Here is a 16,174-nt window from a genome sequence, read left to right on the forward strand (position 1 = left end):
CTCACCCCTGCAGCACAAAGCCTGCACGAGAGTAGTGTGGGTGCAGCATTGTGTGCTCGGCCTCCTTGTCAGATATGTCTGACATTATATATATATATATATATATATATATATATATATATATATAATACTGGGGAGGTTTATATGCTTAATAGGAGTATCAAAATGAAAGAACATTTTACAGATATCTCCTCAAAGGAGTCCGATCTACCTCCCCAATTTCTGAAACTACAAGAAAGATCATAATTTGACCCTGTTAGCAATAATGCCTCCATTAAGACATTCACACGCCTATTGGATAAAACTGTAGTTGAGAATCCTAATTGTCACAAACCTATGTTTTGGAATCTCAATAAAGATGAGCAAACAGCATTATAAATGTATCTGCCTATGAAGATGTTGTGTTCCGCCAAGCGGGCAAGGGCGGTGCCATAGTGGTTTTAAATCTGAGTGATAAAGAAGAGGCATTGCAACAGCTGAGCGATTCACTTACGTATAGGAAATTGTCGCAGGATCCTATCTGTGAATTCAAAAAAGAGTTAGACACTATTATCTGTAGCTTGTACACAGGGATTGATCTCTCCATCTATTAAGAGAGCACTGGAGGTCAATTTCCCTATCAGGCCTCTGCTATATTTCATGCCCAAAATTCACAAAGATCCGGTTAAGCCACCTGGCTGACCCATCATAGCTGCCAGCGGATCTTTGTATCAAACCATTTCCACCTATTTGGACGCTTTGCTCCAACCTTGTGTACAAGCTAGACCAACATATTTGAAGGATACTAACAGTCTCTTGGTCTCCCTTGCATCATTGTTTGATTTACCCCTTGATTGTGTTTTATGTTCAGTTGATGTCTGTAGCCTTTACACCTGCATTCCTCACACTGAGGGCCTACAGGCCACTAAGATGCTTCTTACAAACAATCCGCTCTATAAGGGACCCCCTATTGAGCTATTCTTGGAGCTGCTGGAGTTAGCGCTAACAGGCAACTATTTTATGTTTGACGGGGCCTATTATCTACAACTCTCAGGCTGTGCGATGGGGTCCAATGTGGCCCCATCGTTTGCAAACGCCTTTATGTTTTTTCCAGATCCAGCTGTAGCTAGTCACATCATTGTTTTTTTTCGTTACATAGACGATCTTTTCATTGTGTGGGGAGTCTCTCAACAAGCTTTTGTGGATGTAATTGAGAATTATAATATCCTGAACAACCCTGTCAAATTCACATATATTACAGATACACAGAGTGTGAATTTCCTTGATGTGACAATTTCTAAAAGTGAGGGCAGATTAGTTCCATCATTGTTTTCAAAACCCACAGACCGAAACATCCTCCTATTGGCGAATAGTGCACATCCAGTCCCTCTGAAAAATCCTTTACCTTTCTCGCAATTTTTGTGGGCTCTGAGAATTTCTAAAAATAGGGTTGAAGGTATCTCCCAATTAAAGACAATGTACAAAAAATTTACACAGAGAGGCTATAACATAATTGATTTAGATCGTGCAAAGGCAAAAGCATTAGCCATTCCTAATGATAAGTTATTGACTTACAATAGTATGAGTGACAGACGTGTCACCAATAAACACATTTGGGTTAACAAATTTATCCACATGAGTTACCACCATCAACAGACAAGCTAAAGCCTTATGGCCCCATCATTGCTACCGATAAGGAATTAAAACACCTTTATAACACTAGGATTATGTCCTGTTATCGTAGAGGAAAACACTTGAGGGATTATTGGGTTCACAATGATGTGACGTCATTAGGTAAAATTAAAAATAGAACCACTTCTTTTTTGGGTACCCCGAAACTGGGGTGTTTTAGATGTCCCAGTTGTATCACTTGTCATTCTCTGCAAACGGGTTCAGTGTTTTTCCATCGATATTCAGGAGTTAAATTTAACATACAGCATTTTGTAACTTGTACCACGAAATTTATAGTGTATACCATCACTTGTCCTTGCGCTAAACCGTATGTTGGTAACACTGAATGCACCCTGAGAGAACGAATGGCGCAGCATCACTCTGCCATTCGTGCAGCACTTCTATCAGGCACCAGCGAGCAGCCGGTGGTAAGGCATTTTGTCTTGGTTAAACACAACCTTTCAGCCTTTCGTTACAGAATTATCGATCATGTGCCCCCACTTGTGAGAGGTGGTGACCGCTCCTGCAAATTACTATAGTGCGAGTCCCAGTGGATTATGTGACTGGACTCTTTCCTCATGGGGCTTGAACGAATCTTTGGGATTGCATTGTTTTATTTGATTACAATCCTCCCTAATGTAGCATGTCATTTGGTTGTGTCTTGCCAGTTACTTGTATACAGTATCTCCAATGTGCTTCAGTTTTGTTTACTAGAGATTGATGTGACACCCACTTGTCCCTTATTTATAGCTACCGATATTTTATGTGACATCTGCTATGATTTAGATACCTTTAGTGACCACCGATTGCACACTCTATTATTGTCCTTTCTTTCTTGGTAGTACTAATTAGTATTTATTGGTAGCAACCACAGACCGTTTATATCTATGTGTTTTATCTGTGAAGACTATTAGTATGTATTCATCTGTTTATGTGTATTCGGGGTTGTCAGTGTTGCTATGGCAACCGGGGGGAGGTGACGTAATTTCCTGCTCCTGGGACTTCCGTTTTCGGAGTTTGGAACCGGCGTCTCCGATGGGTATGGTGACGCGTGTGTGTGTGTGTGTGTGTGTGTGTGTGTGTATATATGTGTGGTAAGTGTTGTATGTATTTATATACCCTTTGGCTTGACAAAAGCGCAAAATAAAGCGCTGAAACGTTGCAGTTGAAGCACTGGCTTGTGTATTTATTACTACGGAGTGTCGCCCTGTGGATTCTATATATATATTTTCCATAAACAAAAAACCTTATGGTTTCACATGTCCCATTAAGGCTGCTTAGACATGATCTGAAAATTCACAAAACCTATTGATTTTCTGCCACTCAAACTTCAAAAAGCAATGAAATTACGATCATGAAGGCTGACGCCTTAATGGACGTGTTCCTTGTGCAATACAGATATGGTATGCCATCTTGAAGGTACACGTGCGCTCCTGTGTAATGTGTATAGTGGGGTGGCGTGGGGGAAGGGGGGAATGTGGAGAGGGAAGATGAAGGGAGAGGTGTTGGTGATGATGTGTTGTGGGACTTTGTTAGTGGGTGTGTGTGGCTGAATGAATGAAGAGGCAGACACTGTTTGGAGTCCAACCTATTTTATTGGGCAAGGCACAATGCTTCCCTAGGTGGTTCCTTTTCTGGGTATTGGGGATGAGTAGAATGTCTCTATACAAACCTCGGTTTGGAAGTGGGTAGACCCTTTCAGGGGGCTCCTTTACGTGCGGTCCTAACTTCTGCACGTTCCCCTGCTGGACCTGTGGTCTACAGACTTTCGGAAACCGGGATGTAGTTGGTGATGATACAGTCCAGGAGTTCAAAACAGTAGGAGGCATCCCACAATGTATCTGGGATAAGCTTACCTACCGGTAGATGATGAGAGGTCCGTGGTGATAAGCAGCGGATATATTGATCCCAGATGCTGGCCAGATGGTGGTTTAATACCTCCGCGTGCCCGAGGGTGTCTGGCAGATGGGTGCCTGTTGATGTGTTGCTGTTGAAGTCACTGGATGTTGGTATTGAGCAGTGGGTTGATGCGGAGGGTCGCGGTGTGGTTCGACCCCACGGTCCCGTGGGGTAAGTCTGGATGAACTGCCAGGGCGGGAGGGTCTGCCGAGTGTTTTGTAGCTCACCTGCAGCCTGGTCTGCGTGCAGTAACAGGTTAAGTCAATAAAGCCTTCTGTAGCGGTGGTGAGTGTGAGGTGCTGCTCTCCACTGTGTCACTAGGGCCTTTATCAAGGAGTTACTGAACTGTTGGAATTGCGGTGATTTAAAAGGGGGTTGATGGGTGTGTCAGATGTCACGTGTGGATGATTGACCTATCAAAAGTGATTGTGTGGGTGGTTCTGTGAATCCTAACAGGTAGAGGGGGTGGGATTGATGTTAATAATGACGAGTGTCACATATGTGTGTTGGTGGTCAATGAGGTGGTGCGAGGCCCGGCTGCGTGGGAAGCTGGCTCAGCCATGGAGACGCGCGTCATAACAGTGGGGTCGGGTTCTCCATTGTGACGTAGTGTCACATGGTTATGGTGTCCAATGTGGTGGTGCGAGGCCGGGCCGTGTGGGAAGCTACAGTTAACATGGAGAAGCGTGTCATATCGGTGGGGTCGGAATATTCATGTGACGCTAGTAGTCACATAATGTTGTTGTGTCCAATGGGAAGGAACATCACACGGCTCGTCGTGGTATATAGGCATATAGGGGAAGAAAGTGTACATGCATAGACAGAGTATGATATTTTTAAAAATAAGGGAGCTGAATGTGTATTCTAAATTAGATAAATGTACGCAGTGAGAAGGATGTTGGAAGCCAGTGAGATTGTTTTGGTGATCAAATGGGAAGATTGTGGGCACTGAGAGGGATGTGGGAGCCACATACCTGCTGTGACCTCAGTTGCATAGACTGCATGTGTGTATTCCAATGAGCACACAATTCTGAGAATTAGCAGCTCCACCATTTTGTGAGTGACAGTAATCTCATTCTGTGAGAGTACTGAATCTGCAGTTAACCACATGGTGTGATGGCATACCATATCTGTATTAAGCAAGGAACACGTCCATTAAGGAGTCAGCCTTCATGATCGTAATTTCATTGCTTTTTGGAGTTTGAGTGGCAGAAATTCAATAGGTTTTGTGAATTTTCAGATCATGTCTAAGCAGGCTCAATGGGACATGTGAAACCGTAAGGTTTTTTTCTCTATGAGATATAAATTATACTGGACCTGACCACCGCTAGGAATAGCTTTCAGACCCCACTCACAACATATGCAACTCTCTGGTCCAATAATATGGCACCGTGCAGCACACAACCGTATGTGACAGACTTGCAAATACTGTAATCTATATGTGAGGTCAAAGAACCAAACTAACTACACCGGTTAGGGCTGGTAGTAAACGAAAGGGATAGCTATATACTGACAGATGAGAGAAAAGACAGACAGTTAGCGCTAGCATAAGTCACATATAATTCTGAATTATATTGCATATTGGCACTACCATCAACTGCCCAGATTCAGTGTCTGGGAAGGCTATAGTGCTGCATACACTGACCCAAGGGAGACGTACGCAGGGGGATTGGACCATACGCTGTCCTGAGAGAGCTGCGATGCACCAAGAGAAAATATCCGCCGGAGACCTTAGAAGGGGCGTATCCGCAGGAGGAAACAGCTCAGCAAAACCAGACCTCACTGGAAGGGTGCGCTGAGCTTAGGGGAGAAGCTGCTAAACAGGGAAGGCTGTCTCCCCTGGCTGGCAATTAACCCCCAGGATGCTGGCTCCCTCACCAACTACAAGTCCCTGGTGGTCTAGTAGAGCGCAGGGTATTGTGTGCCTGGAACCACAGCCAGCACCTCCGGTCTGTCCCCTGAGACCGGAGGTAGGACTGCTAATATGCGGATCACCGCAAGCTGTGACCCACTCTTACCTATCCCCGTACTTCCAGCCGCAGCCCGGGATGTCCCGCGGGGTCGGCTAGCGCAGACCCCAGAGTCCTGCCGAGATCCCCAGATCGGTACTGGCGTTGCAGGGCCGGCGGGATGACGGAGCAGCAGCGCAGATGTCCTATAGACAGTCTGCTGCTGCTGCTGCTGCGTGCTCCGATGCAAGAAAAAACTATCCCAATCATAAAAATAAAATCAGCTTTGGGGCTGCTAAACAGACCCCCTGCGTTAACAGTGACCCGACTCCGGCCGGGAACCAACTATAACTGAGGTGTCTCTGGCTTGGGGCGGGGTATAGGGTGGAAGGACCAGTGCATCCTGGGAGCAAAAGCTTTAACAGCATGGTGTCCGGGATCCAGATCCAACCTACACCCCAAAGAACTCCCTGTGGAGCCTATGGACCCGGAAGAAGTACAGATTGCCCAGATTATGCAATGGTTTTTCCCTTTATCACTGGATGCTTGTAGACAAAGTGATCACATAAAATGAATCTACCCTAGATTGAGCTTCTGATCTGATATTTAGGTCACAGAGGGCCATAAATGACTTGGTATGAGGCAGGATTATCGTTACTATGAAAGAATAATAATCTGAAGCCAATTTAATGTGTGATGTAGAACTGGCAGGAAAATGAAGAGCGCCCACTACAACAGCATACGATAGGCGCCCACTACAACAGCATACGATAGGCGCCCACTACAACAGCATACGATAGGCGCCCACTACAACAGCATACGATAGGCGCCCACTACAACAGCATACGATAGGCGCCCACTACAACAGCATACGATAGGCGCACACTACAATAGCATACGATAGGCGCACACTATAATAGCATACGATAGGCGAACTCTATAATAGCATACGATAGGCGCACACTATAATAAGAGGGAGCGTCTAATTAAGGCCGATACGCATGTCATCCACTTTTCTCACCACTGTACAAGAGAAACATAACCCAACCCTCTCACCTGTTTATTTTCACTATACTTGGAATAGTGCCACAGATTCCTTCCTGGGCGAGTTTAAGATTTCCACAACGCGCTCGGAATACCTCATCATAATACTGGAAGAGGAGAGAAAGACGTTAGAGGTGAAATGATTCTGTGTGTTGATATAAAAGATGACAAATAAGTCAACTGAAGACAACTCAATTGTCGGCAATGTGCGCAGACGGGAACACTACAGGAGCATTGCAGGTTTTCCTGTGCACCTTTATGGGCTGGTGTCAGAGACCCCAATAGGTATTCCCGATTTGGCACTGACTAGGTCAGAGGTAATGACTATCACCAGGACGGCGATTGCGCAGATTCCCAGGTCATCACACACACAGTATTACATTCGTTTTTCTCCTGCCAGAGTCACGGTAGAAAATTAAAGGCCCAGGCTAATTGATGCCCCAAGTATGACACAAAGCTCCCATAAGTGTTATTAACTGCCTGCCCCCCCCCCCCCCCCCCGTCAGGTCATGACTAAGTCCCTGATAACTTCTTTCATCATATCAGGCGCTTTGCTCTTGTCAATCACTGTTCTTTTTACACTAATTTCTTGATTGTCTACCAGGACTACTCTTCTTTTTTTGCTTAACTACGCTATAAGTAGCAATCTATCTGTGATTTAAATACAAATTTTTATACTATGTACATAGATATTTCTTATTAATCTTATTATTTCTCTTCATATACAAGTTTATTTATTATTTTTTTATTCAGATTAAATTCAAAGTTTCAGATCTACTGTACTTCCATTAAGTATATGATAAAATGAGCTTGCACTCAAGTTGGTTCCTCTCTATACTATCTAGGGTTAGGGTTGCCAATTACTAGGTTTATTCTCATATATGACCGCTTATTATTACTTATATATACTCTACCCCTGATAATGGTAGTTTATATTTCTATAATATGTTCATTCATAGGGATGCAATAATACCGGCTCCCCCCACAAAAATCTTTTTTCCCCATCTTATTTTCCCCTCTATTTTATTGGGGAATAGGAGATAATCACAGATATCTTTATGACATAGTCACTATTCTTATAGTATAATATAGTGTTCTTATATCTATTTGTCCATTAGAATTGCGGATGCTAACATCTGTCACAATGGATACGATCCAACATATATTTTACTTTCACTATTACCGTTTATTTACTCTATTTTTCCTCAGAATATACACATCCAGCTCCGTACTCAGTCAGACCCCGACCCTTAACATGACGAGTCAGGGGATTCCCAGAGACCGAGGGTCGATGGAGCCTAATACAGCCCTCTGTGAGGATAAGCACACATCCAGCTCCGTATTCAGTCAGACCCCGACCCATGACATGACGAGTCAGGGGATTCCCAGAGACCGAGGGTCGATGGAGCCTAACACAGCCCTCTGTGAGGATAAGCACACATCTAGCTCCGTACTCAGTCAGACCCTGACCCATGACATGACGAGTCAGGTGATTCCCAGAGACCGAGGGTCGATGGAGCCTAATACAGCCCTCTGTGAGGATAAGCACACATCTAGCTCCGTATTCAGTCAGACCCCGACCCATGACATGACGAGTCAGGGGATTCCCAGAGACCGAGGGTCAATGGAGCCTAATACAGCCCTCTGTGAGGATAAGCACACATCTAGCTCCGTACTCAGTCAGACCCTGACCCATGACATGACGAGTCAGGCGATTCCCAGAGACCGAGGGTCGATGGAGCCTAATACAGCCCTCTGTGAGGATAAGAACACATCTAGCTCTGTATTCAGACCCCGACCCATGACATGATGAGTCAGGGGATTCCCAGAGACCGAGGGTCGATGGAGCCTAACACAGCCCTCTGTGAGGATAAGCACACATCTAGCTCCGTATTCAGTCAGACCCCGACCCATGACATGATGAGTCAGGGGATTCCCAGAGACCGAGGGTCGATGGAGCCTAACACAGCCCTCTGTGAGGATAAGAACACATCTAGGATCACTGGTAAAGTGGTCTGTGGCAGGTACATTTGTCCCAGATTCCTGTCTTTTGTGTTCTAAACCCCCAGGAGAAAGTCTGCAGTGTAGCAGGCTTGAGTTTCGGCTTTTTGAAAAGCCGGTTTGGGACCTGGGGGTTGTGGGTGAGAGGAGAGGGAGGGCTCCACCCACGGCCACTCCAGGTTTTGGTTCTCGCAGCCTGGTAACAGGCTTGTTAGTTTTCCACCTGAGAGTGGCCAATATAAGCCTAGTGTGTTTAGGGCTGAGTGTCTCACCTGGGAGAGCAGGCAGGAAGTTTGCTCAGAGACACTTGAAAAACCTATTTGTGAGTACTGTGCTGTGCTTTGTTGCTGGCAAGGGCATTAGGCCCTACCAGGTTCTGGTAGTGTGGGAACTACCTGTGAAGTTAGTGCCCCGACAGGGCTAGGATTTATATTTATGTTTTCTTTATATTTCTGACATTGTACAATAAAGACTGGCGCCGACCAGCTTGTACTTGCATCCAGACTGGTGTGCTGCTTCCCTGCTGCTGTGTGTGTGTGTAAGGAAGGAGTCCTCTACCCAGGAGAGGGACCCCCTAACCTAACTGTGTCACAATACGGAGGAGAATGCGGGCAACCACACACACTGAAGTTGCAGCGAGAGGAAAACTTTCCGTTTAAAAATTAAAGGGACAGACACCCAATTTGTGAGTGTGGAAATAACACTGTGTCCTTGGAGTCCCATAGAGCCAATGCTCAGAGAGGCAAGGTTCAGCTTCCAACCTACACCCCAGGACAAAATGGAGGAGCAGCTCAGCAGGAGACAAACAAACTTCAGCAGGAGACTAACAGACTTCAACAGGTCGCCATTGAGGAAACCCGCCAGGCCTTAGCGGAAAACAGCCAGGCCATAAGAGAGGTGGTACAGCACCTGGTCGCCCGGCCCAGGGATGTTAATACTGGTCCTCCCACCACCACTCACTCCGTACGAGCCAGTCACTTCCTCCAAAAGATGACTTCGGGCGATGATGTGGAGGCCTATCTCGCCGCATTTGAAAGAACGGCCGAGAGGGAGAGTTGGCCCAAGGAGCAGTGGGCAAGTCTGGTGGCACCTTTTTTGTCTGGGGAGCCACAAAAAGCATATTTCGACTTATGCCTGGCTGATGCCAAGGACTATAAAAAACTAAAACAGGAGATCCTAACTCGCTTGGGAGTCACCACCTTTGTTCGTGCCCAATGCGTCCACCGCTGGGAGTTCCATAAGGACAAGCCTCCACGTTCACAGATGCATGACCTCGTCCATCTGTCCTCAAAATGGCTACAGCCCGAGACGCTGACGGGACCACAGATCGTGGAAAGGGTCGTGATGGACCTGTACCTGCGATCATTACCTGTGACTCTGCGCAAGTGGGTGAGCCATGCAGACCCTAAGTCCGTGGACCAGTTGGTCGAGCTGGTGGAGAGGTACGTGGCGGCTGAGGAGCTGATGAGTATGCCCCACCGAGCCCCGATGGCGCACCGGCGAACTGCCACAGACACTGGTAAGATTGTTCCAGGGGAGAAGGGTGCTGGGCGGTGGAATGTACCTAAGACTGATGGTGTAGAACCTGGAGACAGGCCTGCCAGGCCGGGAAGGTTCTTGCCCTGTAAACGACTAGACATTAATATGACTCAGTGTTTCCGATGTGGTGGCTTTGGCCATATTGCCGCTAATTGTGCACTTACAACTGTACCTATGCAATGTGATACTGCTCATGTCTACCGCAGGGGGTCTTTCTTTGCACAGATAGCCTGTACGGCTGACCGGCAGGCTGTGACTGATAAGCACATGTGTGTACTCACTGTAGATGGCAACCGAGTAGATGCACTGTTAGACCCTGGTAGCTTGGTGACACTTATAAAAGCTGAGCTGGTGAACCCCATGCGGCGTGAGGGGAAAACTGTTGGTGTGACCTGCATACATGGGGATACTCGATATTATGTTACTGCCGAGGTGAACATCGAGACACCATGTGGTTCTGCTATAGTTTTTGTAGGTTTGGTACATGGTCTGATGTACGATGCAATATTGGGGAGAGACTTTGCTCACTTCTGGAAGTTGTGGGAAAGCAGTTTTGTTCCAGAGGTGAACAACCCCGATCCATTTGAGAAGGTTGTCGATGTAGTGGAGGAGGGAGTTTCTTCTGAGTCAGAGTTATTCCCTTTTTCTACTATGATTGGCGAACTAGAGAATGGGGAGCGTGACGGTGGCCCGCCAACTGATGTGCCTCCCATTGAGGTGGGAAGTGTTGTTGGGCCAGGTGATCGTCTGCCTGATTTAGAGGTCAGAAGAGAGGTCTTTGCCGTGGAGCAGTTGAATGACCCTACTTTGGTAAAAGCCAGGGAGAATGTAAAAGTAGTTGATGGTAAACCCGTAGACCGATAGTCCTTTATCCTATCCCCACATGGCAATGTGGCAGGATTTGTTATATCAGGTGACTAAGAAGGGGGAAGATGTTGTGGAACAACTAATAGTTCCCAAAGCCTACAGAAGAACAGTGTTGGATCTGGCCCATGGTCATATAACGGCAGGCCATCTAGGGGTAGAGAAAACCACTGAGTGAATAATGCAGAGCAGAGGTTTTTCTGGCCCGGGCTTCATAAAGAGGTATCTGACTTTTGCGCATCCTGCCCTGAGTGTCAGTATCATGCTCCCAGGCCACATTTTAAGGGTCCACTAGTCCCATTGCCTATCATAGAGGTGCCGTTTGAAAGAATAGCTATGGATTTGGTTGGACCCTTAATGAAGTCTGCCAGGGGACACCAGTATATTCTGGTCATAATGGATTACGCTACCAGGTACCCGGAAGCGATCCCATTGCGCAATACATCAACCAAGACCATTGCCAGAGAGCTAGTTCATGTCTTTAGCAGGCTGGGTATACCTAAGGAGATACTAACTGACCAGGGTACACAGTTTATGTCCAAAGTCATGAAAGAGTTATGCCGCCTGTTCAAAAAATCGAACAGTTAAGAACTTCGGTTTATCACCCCCAAACCGATGGGCTGGTCGAGAGGTTTAACAAGACGTTAAAACACATGCTTAGGAAAGTGGTCGACAAGGATGGTAGGGATTGGGACTACTTATTGCCGTATTTATTGTTGGCCATAAGAGAAGTTCCCCAGTCCTCCACCGGGTTTTCACCCTTCGACTTGTTGTATGGGAGACACCCAAGGGGGTTACTAGACATGGCCAAAGAGACATGGGAGGGGCAGTCTAGTCCTTACAAAACGGTGATTGAGTATGTTTCTCAAATGCAGGAGAGAATTGCTGCGGTAGTGCCGATAGTGAGAGAGCACCTGGAACAGGCTCAACAGGCACAGCAGAGGGTAAACAACCGCAATGCTCGGTTACGCAGCTTTGCTCCTGGGGACAGAGTGTTAGTATTGGTTCCCACTGTGGAAAATAAACTTTTGGCTAAATGGCAAGGGCCCTTTGAAATCTTAGAAAGAGTGGGGCAGGTCAATTACAAAGTTTACCAGCCGGGGAAAAGAAAGCCGGAACAGATATACCATATAAATCTGTTAAAGCCCTGGAAAGATAAAATGGTACTGTCGGCCGTCCGAGACCCTCCAGTAAGTCCAGGGCCCTTAGTTCCCGAAGTGACAGTGGCAAAAACCCTGTCGGCAATTCAACAACAAGAGGTCAAGGAGTTTCTGGTTAGAAATAGGGTGCTGTTCTCTGACGTACCTGGGAAAACCTCGGTCATTAAACATGACATCATCACTGACCCAGGGGTTAAAGTTAATCTAAAGCCCTATAGGTTACCAGAAGCACAAAGAGAATCGGTGTCGAAAGAAATTAAAAATATGCTAGAGTTAGGGGTTATTGAAGAATCACATAGTGAATGGTCAAGTCCCATTGTGTTGATTCCAAAGCCCGACGGGAGTGTGCGTTTCTGCAATGACTTCCGAAAGTTGAACAGTGTTTCAAAATTCGATGCCTACCCAATGCCAAGAGAGTGGATGAACTGATTGAGAGACTAGGGACGGCAAGGTATTTAACCACTCTTGACCTAACCAAAGGGTATTGGCAAGTACCTTTAACCGACAGCGCCAAACAAAAGACAGCTTTTTCAGCGCCAGAGGACTTGTTTCAGTACAAGATGTTGCCCTTCGGGCTACATGGGGCACCTGCTACCTTCCAAAGAATGATGGACAGGATTCTAAGGCCCCATAGACGGTATGCGGCTGCTTATCTGGATGACGTGGTCGTTCATAGTCCTGATTGGCAGTCTCACTTACCCAGGGTACAAGCAGTGTTGGACTCCATCTAAAAGAGAGGTTTGACAGCCAACCCAAAAAAGTGTTGTCTAGGCATGGAGGAAGTAAAATATCTGGGATACACCATTGGCAGAGGCCTGATAAAGCCTCAGCTCAATAAAGTTGATGCCATACAAAACTGGCCATGGCCTCTGAATAAGAAGCAGGTGAGAGCCTTCTTGGGAATTACGGGGTACTACAGGAGGTTTATACCCAACTTTGCCACCATGGCAGTCCCACTGACTGACCTGACCGAAGGCAAACAAAAAGTCATGGTAGAATGGAGTCCTGAGGCAGAGAAAGCTTTTCAGGAGTTGAAAGTAGCGTTGTGTTCCCAACCAGTCCTGATGACTCCTAATTTTGAAAGGGAATTCATAGTACAAACCAATGCATCAGAAGTAGGTATAGGAGCGGTCCTGTCCCAGAACAAGGAGGGTGAGGAACACCCTATTTTCTATCTTAGCAGAAAGTTGAATGTACATGAGAGAAACTATGCCACAGTGGAGAAGGAGGCGTTGGCCATAAAGTGGGCGTTAGAGGCTCTCAGGTACTACTTGGTCGGAAGAAAGTTCAAATTGATCACTGACCATGCCCCTCTGAAGTGGATGTCTGAAAATAAGGACAGTAATGCGAGAATTACAAGATGGTTCTTGGCGTTACAAACTTTTAAATTTTCAGTGGAACACAGGCCAGGAAGCCAGCTGGCCAAAGCTGACGCGTTGTCACGCGTTCATTGATTGGGGGCTTCAATTGTTCCGCCCCACAGGTCGAAAACAAAGGGGGGGGATATGTGATAGGATCACTGGTAAAGTGGTCTGTGGCAGGTACATTTGTCTCAGATTCCTGTCTTTTGTGTTTTAAACCCCCAGGAGAAAGTCTGCAGTGTAGCAGGCTTGAGTTTCGGCTTTTTGAAAAGCCGGTTTGGGACCTGGGGGGTTGTGGGTGAGAGGAGAGGGAGGGCTCCACCCACAGCCACTCCAGGTTTTGGTTCTTGCAGCCTGGTAACAGGCTTGTTAGTTTTCCACCTGAGAGTGGCCAATATAAGCCTAGTGTGTTTAGGGCTGAGTGTCTCACCTGGGAGAGCAGGCAGGGAGTTTGCTCAGAGACACTTTAAAAACCTATTTGTGAGTACTGTGCTGTGCTTTGTTGCTGGCGAGGGCATTAGGCCCTGCCAGGTTCTGGTAGTGAGGGAACTACCTGTGAAGTTAGTGCCCCGACAGGGCTAGGATTTATATTTATGTTTTCTTTATATTTCTGTCATTGTACAATAAAGACTGGCGCCGACCAGCTTGCACTTGCATCCAGACTGGTGTGCTGCTTCCCTGCTGCTGTGTGTGTGTGTAAGGAAGGAGTCCTCTACCCAGGAGAGGGACCCCCTAACCTAACTGTGTCACACTCCGTACTCAATCAGACCCCGACCCATAACATGACGAGTCAGGCGATTCCCAGAGACCGAGGGTCGATGGAGCCTAATACAGCCCTCTGTGAGGATAAGCACACATCTAGCTCCGTACTTAGCTAAACCCCGACCCATGACATGACGAGTCAGGCGATTCCCAGAGACCGAGGGTCGATGGAGCCTAACACAGCCCTCTGTGACGATAAGCACACATCTAGCTCCGTACTCAGTCAGACCCCGACCCTTAACATGACGAGTCAGGCGATTCCCAGACACCGAGGGTCGATGGAGCCTAATACAGCCCTCTGTGAGGATAAGCACACATCTAGCTCCGTATTCAGTCAGACCCCGACCCATGACATGATGAGTCAGGGGATTCCCAGAGACCGAGGGTCGATGGAGCCTAACACAGCCCTCTGTGAGGATAAGCACACATCTAGCTCCGTATTCAGTCAGACCCCGACCCTTGACATGACGAGTCAGTGGATTCCCAGAGACCGAGGGTCGATGGAGCCTAATACAGCCCTCTGTGAGGATAAGCACACATCCAGCTCCGTACTCAGTCAGACCCCGACCCTTGACATGATGAGTCAGGCGATTCCCAGAGACCGAGGGTCGATGGAGCCTAATACAGCCCTCTGTGAGGATAAGCACACATCTAGCTCCGTATTCAGTCAGACCCCGACCCATGACATGATGAGTCAGGGGATTCCCAGAGACCGAGGGTCGATGGAGCCTAACACAGCCCTCTGTGAGGATAAGCACACATCTAGCTCCGTATTCAGTCAGACCCCGACCCTTGACATGACGAGTCAGTGGATTCCCAGAGACCGAGGGTCGATGGAGCCTAATACAGCCCTCTGTGAGGATAAGCACACATCCAGCTCCGTACTCAGTCAGACCCCGACCCTTGACATGATGAGTCAGGCGATTCCCAGAGACCGAGGGTCGATGGAGCCTAACACAGCCCTCTGGGATGACAAACAGGGGTAACTCCCGAGTCACGTGGAATCCTGAGACATTATGCACGCACAAGTCTCCTTCCATAATAAGAGCTCTGATAGGTGGATGACGTTTAGTCACACAGATTTGGAGTTTACACTTCCGGATAAAAGCCGCGAGCCCACAAGGGCAATACACGGACTTTGAAGAAGCCGCAGGGTGAAATGCGCGTTGTCCAGGTTACAGGAAGGGACTTTACCGGAATGTGCACACGGTCCCTTACTCCGCTAAGCAAGCTCCCTCACACAAGGCTGATTACAGGCATGGCTATCCACTGGTAATATACTCTCTATTATAATCCTGTGCAGATAGTGAGGATTATCCTCACCAAGGGAATCGCTCCACTGTACCTGCTATAAGAGGATTATGAGTCTATGTCTCTAAGTAGGACACCCAGCAGTTTTTCTACTAGGCATTCATTGTGATTATTTGCACATGCCTTGATAGCACTGCAGGACCTGTATGGAACAGAGACTTTCTTTTTCTACTATTCTTTACCAGTCTGCCAGATATCTTTAACTTCTCATGTTAAAATGCAAAATAGATATGTATGACAATAATATCAGCCTTTGCTCACATTGAGGGAGGATTTTCTCTGATATTAGAGGACAAACTGCTAATTGGAATTTGAATTTTTGCAACAATTATAATTTTCTATATATGCAACTATTATATATCTTCAAACGCAGCAGATACTCTTGCTACAATATTTCACCCCAAATGTTGGAGAACTTATGTAGCTCTCCTAATATGTTTGTATTTTGTGTCTTTTTGTGTATTGGTGACAATACTACGTCTTAAATTGGATTATTAGGTATACCTCTGCGCAACATTGCTGTGTATATCAGAAACATACAGAAATCCACCTGCTCACTAATATATGTATACAAACACCTTCCTCCTTACACTTTCTTTCCTGCACTGGTCTCTCATCAGTTCCATCTCTGGGG

The 16,174-nt window shown here is 46.7% G+C and overlaps 1 protein-coding gene across 1 annotated transcript in view; it reads right to left on the minus strand.

The window, feature by feature from the left end:
- ARHGEF39 (Rho guanine nucleotide exchange factor 39) overlaps positions 1-16,174 on the minus strand; it is a gene marked incomplete at its 3' end in the record, with an annotated part of 236,846 nt that overhangs the window by 179,990 nt on the left and 40,682 nt on the right. Inside the window, exon 3 of the mRNA XM_088462882.1 lies at positions 6,555-6,649. Coding sequence (XP_088319008.1) covers positions 6,555-6,649 — 95 coding nt within the window. The remainder of the gene's footprint in view (positions 1-6,554; positions 6,650-16,174) is intronic.

The sequence above is a fragment of the Taudactylus pleione genome, unplaced genomic scaffold (assembly GCF_031769625.1).
Source record: "Taudactylus pleione unplaced genomic scaffold, aTauple2 ptg001283l, whole genome shotgun sequence".
Classification (NCBI taxonomy): Eukaryota; Metazoa; Chordata; class Amphibia; order Anura; family Myobatrachidae; genus Taudactylus; species Taudactylus pleione.